Source organism: Triticum urartu, chromosome 4 (assembly GCF_003073215.2).
Source record: "Triticum urartu cultivar G1812 chromosome 4, Tu2.1, whole genome shotgun sequence".
NCBI classification, from domain to species: Eukaryota; Viridiplantae; Streptophyta; class Magnoliopsida; order Poales; family Poaceae; genus Triticum; species Triticum urartu.
The window spans coordinates 19,707,121-19,712,187 of NC_053025.1; the positions used below are offsets into that span (position 1 = coordinate 19,707,121).

The 5,067-nt window shown below is 47.7% G+C and overlaps 1 protein-coding gene across 1 annotated transcript; it reads right to left on the reverse strand.

Annotated features, from left to right (window-relative positions):
* Positions 1-1,536: 1,536 nt before the first annotated feature.
* LOC125550328 (protein yippee-like) lies at positions 1,537-4,838 on the reverse strand. The gene is made up of 5 exons (XM_048713299.1): positions 4,429-4,838; positions 4,251-4,294; positions 2,151-2,259; positions 2,010-2,065; positions 1,537-1,907 (listed from the first exon to the last, which is right to left on the reverse strand). Exons 1-5 carry the CDS (start codon positions 4,522-4,524, stop codon positions 1,817-1,819), a joined length of 396 nt encoding a protein of 131 aa, XP_048569256.1. The 5' UTR covers positions 4,525-4,838; the 3' UTR covers positions 1,537-1,816.
* Between the last annotated feature and the right edge of the window lie 229 nt (positions 4,839-5,067).

A 5,067-nucleotide genomic window follows, 5' to 3' on the forward strand; every position in this document is an offset into this window, starting at 1 on the left:
GTTGTGGCATGGAGTAGCCGGATGTGGCCGCCTTTAAATAGCGGATTCCGGTGAGGCCAGACTTACGGGTGCTCAATGTGCGGCCGAAGTGTGTGTTTCTCGGCCGGCGAGCCTGCTTAATGACGGCATACGGGCGGATGGGGCATTGAACGTGCGTGGTAGATATCCGTCTCATCCTGCCCAGTAATGTGTCTCTGGCTGAACAGGCGCGGGCACCGGAGACGCGTCACGGGCAGCGCCCTCGGCCGGCGTGCTGCTTCAATTGGCGGACGCAATGAGAGGTCGCTTCCGTCCTGAGCCGTCTTTAATGTGGAGCGGTGCGCTCTACAACGATATGAATGCGGGCGAGGAAGGAAAGGGTTTGATGGGCCAGGATGGTTAGAAGCAGGCGCAGGAGTGATCCGGACTCCTGCAAAACCCCCCACATTTGTTTCCGGTATGTGAGAGAAAACGCGTCCAAGCTGTCATGCAAATCGATATAGATCTACGTTAAATGGTTTCCGCTATTCGAACGAATGTGAACGATTTATGGGTCGGCTTTAGAGATGCCTTACAATTTTTGTCGGAGCAAGAACTCAGTGACATAGGACCAGCCGTCCACGAACAATCTCCCGTCACAGTGGTGTAGTCCGCGCGCACCATCACGCGCTGCCTGGAAACCATCTGTTTTTTTTATACATCCATTTCTTTGATAAATATTTTCAGACGGAAGGAGTAATAAAGAGAACTTCCTTTCTAATTTTCATTTAACTGAAACCATCTGTCCTTTTACAGTTTGAGAAATCGAGAAATAGTGTTGCGTCTGATAATGACAGACCTTGTGTTGTTGTTAACATGATTGCTACTCCCTCCGTTCCATATTACCCGTCGCTAATTTAGTACAAAGTTGTACTAAATCAGTGACAAGTAATATGAAATGGAGGAAGTAGATGATGATTTAACGATTGGGTGATTTTGCAGAAAAAACAGGAAAGTCAAGAGTGTTCGAAACGGATAGCAAGTGAAGTCTTCAAAACGGTATATGGTTCTGAAGTGCTGCTGCTTCTTCCTATAGTACGTCTGTTACAGTACCTCTGCTATAGACTTCATGTGCTGGCGTTTTAGGGAATGTTTTGTTGGCAATGTACTACTCCCTCCGTCCCATAATATAAGACTTTCTTTGACTAAAAAAAAAACGTCTTACATTATGAAATGGAGGGAGTAATGTATAGTTTTTGGTACTTGCTCATGGTTGCAGAGGCAGTGTCTGAATTGTTGCCTGTTATGCCTGTTAAACCTGGGTATTTCCATTTCATGTTGCGATGATCCGGCTTGTGGATGCCCAAAACATGAGTTCTATGTTGCGCTCCAGGTATCCTACTTTTACTCCTGCTTTCTTTTGATAGTTTGTAAAAAGACATGCTGGTTTCAGTTAAATAAAATCGAAGAGGAAGCTTCTTAAAAAGAGAGACAAGTGCGGCAAAAATAGTGTGGCAAAGTTAAGTCACCCCAACCAAACATGCCCGAAATTCCCTTTTCGAGAAAAAGAATAGAACACACAGTTGAACCGCCTGGTAGATTAGATCACTTCAGAAACAGAATTTATTGGCATTCCAGCAACACAACAAACAGCTTTTGGGGGCTACAATGATACATTTGTTCATATACAGAAGGTATTAGGTCTCCCAGACAGCTTGCTGGGAGAATATCACCTAGAATTAACAATTTTACGCCGGGGCGCGCTTTTGAATGGAAGCGAGCCCCCCGGAGTAACTAAGGCCCGACTCCAGGGTTATTTACAGAGATGAACTGCAGGTTTTCGCACGCCCGTCGCGCTTCATAAGTCGTCGGTGTCGCTTCCACCCCCATGATGAGCATCATGTGTCACCCCCCAGTAGTGGCTACCATCAGGGCCCGACACCTTAAACCTGCTCAATCCGCCACAAAGAAAAGGTTCAACTATTAGAAACTCTAGTACCTGAATTCGTTAGTTTCAACACCATCACAAAGATGTTAGTTAAGGTGGTCACCTCTCCAGAATGAACTTTCCTTCCTTGTACCTCTGGCTCTTGTCATGTGCAGCCTCCTAGAGCAGGGGCACCATATAGCTTAGAGGATGGACGGACAGGCAATGCACAGGATATCGCAAAATAACCATCACAAGATCTTACATATTTCCATCCAACAATGGATCCACAACCAACACAGAAGATATCGGAAACGGTATGCAGCCCTGTCATCATCATGCGATCCTCGTTTATACCAGATGTAACATTGACACTGCCACAGGATACATGAGTTAATCACAAATCTGCTGGAGGATAGCGTTTTGTAAACAGTACAACTCATCTCAGAATACCAGCGTTTTGTTACTGGGCTAAACCGGTGAAGAAAGCACTAAAATGTTAGATCACTGCTTATTAAAGAGCACAGTACCACTTATATTTTAGTGGAATTGCTATTTCCAACCACACTTATTTCTCACTTGACCAAGTTGCACGCTATCAAGTCAATAGTTGCACAGAAAGTCTATATCTGCCAGTTGCACACTTCCAAAGCTGTTACATAGAAAGTCAGAGTTCACAAGATTGCAACTGTGAACTACTCCCTCCGTCCCATAATATAAGAGCGTTTTCGACACTAGTGTAGTATTAAAATTGTTCTTATATTATGGGACGGAGGGAGTAGTTGTTTCTCATTTCTCAGTTCATTGAGGGATAGACAGTCCCCACAACGTCTGAAGTTTCAACAATAACCGCCAATTATTATCTATCAGGCTACTACATTGGAGTATTCACAGTGGCAATGGATGGATATCTCAGGTATGTATTTCTTTTCAAAGCCTACAGAGATATGTGTTTTCCTGCCTATGACTAAGCTATCATTTTTGTCTCCTGGTTAGGGATGAGCTTATATCGAAGATCCAAATTGAGGAGAGAGCTGGTGTATCTGATGGAAGATCCTTGATTTGCAGTTTAATGACCCAGATCAGATCTCTCGTTTCAATGGTAACAGGGCACTGCCAATGTATTTTTTGATGTGCTTTGCCAATACATCAATCAGTTAAGGAGACCTGAGGTAACAGAGTTGAGCTCAGGAAAAACCCCTAAATCGGTCAGGAGGTAACAAATGAAAAAAGGCCAGGTAGAGACCCAAGGGGACAACTCGGCACAAGGCACCTAAACTATTATGGGTGATATAATTCTGGTTGAGGTGGCAACCTCTTTGACCCCAATGGCATCTTGTTGGAGCACTCCCCTACTCCTTTCCTACCGAAGCAACCAGCAAGTGTAAATAGCGAACAAGAGTCAAATAATGCAGAAAAACTGTGCATATTTTGCCTCTGCCTTCCATTTTCCACTAGCGAGCCTCAAGTATCAGTATTCAGTGGTAACTAGTAGGTTACATAGTTGATACTTGATTTGTTGATCTAGCAAACAAGATGGAGGCAAAAGTTTAGGTGAGTTGTGACATAGTATCTTTTACTCATCAACAAACTGGCCCTGAAGGTCCATGGACATCTAATCACTGTATTGTTGGATGCTAATAACTTTAGCGATTTGCAGTTGCATGAATCGGGGATCGACTACAAACATATTGAGTGGTTGTGTACGAAGTATCTTTAGCTGCTAGGGATCACACAGGAGATCAAACATATGGAGTGTTGTTCATGCAAGCAAATTACGTTAACGACTGTATCGGAAGTCAATTATATCCAGGATGGAGAATGTTAAGAGTAGAATCAGCATCCGAGCCAGCCTGACTGAACTACTCCTGGAACATCAATGCTTATTTGGCAGGTTCAGAATGTCTAACATAGTACTAGGTATATCAATCGCTCCATGAAAAGAAGATGAGAGGAAATTGCGACCGAAAAGGCTGAAACCACCATTCCTTGTCCCTTGGATTCTTTACCATTTCTTGTCAAGCGAGAAAGAGAGAGATCCCATCCTATGCAACGTCCTACCCGATTTACTTTCCCCTCGTCCCAAAAGCGGCTGTGGCCTATGAGTAGCAGCGTATGCGTTGGCATCGGCAACACGTTCCAGATTCCTCATTGTTCTTGGCGGTTGTAGGACGGAGCAGGCGAGCCTCCCCGCGTCCGAATCCGTTTTGCAGCAACGCCGAATCACCCAGACGAGACGAGCAACCGCCTGGCAGATTCTCATTGTTTCCCCCACAAATTCCGGTAGACGCGCAGCCCCCGGCCTCAAAATTCAGCAAAGCAGAGGAAGAAATCAAGGGGCAGGGAAGGGGAGGGCGACACTTACACCCTGTTGAAGAGATACGCCTTGCCGTGCTTGGAATGGAAGTTCTGCAAGGAGGAGAAAACACGCCGCTGTCAGTCACATCCGCCATGAGACCCCGCGCAACAAGCAATCAAGAAGGGGATTCGCTCGCGAGAGCCGAGAAGGGGACGGACGAGGGAAGGGACGGGCAGAGGGGCACCTTGGAGATGATGTCGGCGGCGAGGCCGAGGTGGGTGCGGCAGAACTTGCAGCTGTAGGCGTTCCCCTCGAGGTGCATCAGGAAGAGCCGCCCCATCGCCTCCTCCCCCGGCCGGCTCCAACCGCCCGCCCTCGATCCTCCGGCGGCGCGATCGGCACTCCCGTCGCGATCGATCGCGGACCCGCGCCCCCCTGCCTCGGACGGACGGACGGACGGACCCAAGATTAGCGGGAGGAGGGAGGCGTGCTCCGGTTTTGGGAGTGGTGGGCTTGGCGTTGGCGCTCTCGCCGAGGCCGAGGCCGAAGCAGGTAGGTGGCGGGGATGGGGATGGGGGTGGGGAATGGACGGGAAGGGATGAGAAGGAGGAAGAGCGCTGCCGTGCAGTACACCACTGCAGTCAGTGTGCCGTGTGCGTGTGACGCATACGTAGGGGCTACGGCCCGGCCACGTGAGCGGTGCCGCCCAACGACGACGAAGGCCTACGGCTTTGTACTAACTTTTTTTCCTGAAATATCTTTAGATTTTAGGGTTTATTAGAGTAACGACCCATTTCGTCCGCCCATATCCGTTTGGATCAGCACTGACAAAAACACCAGCCCCACACGCCGACCCATTCTCAAAAGTCGTCCGCGCCGACCC

Excerpts from the sequence above, each read along its gene's own strand:
- LOC125550328 (XM_048713299.1), bottom strand. The coding sequence starts at position 4,524 with ATGGGGCGGCTCTTCCTGATGCACCTCGAGGGGAACGCCTACAGCTGC. Across the intron at positions 4,295-4,428 it reads CCGCCGACATCATCTCCAAG|AACTTCCATTCCAAGCACGG; the intron begins GTGCCCCTCTGC and ends TCCTCCTTGCAG. Across the intron at positions 1,908-2,009 it reads GGAAAGTTCATTCTGGAGAG|GTTTAAGGTGTCGGGCCCTG; the intron begins GTGACCACCTTA and ends CGGATTGAGCAG.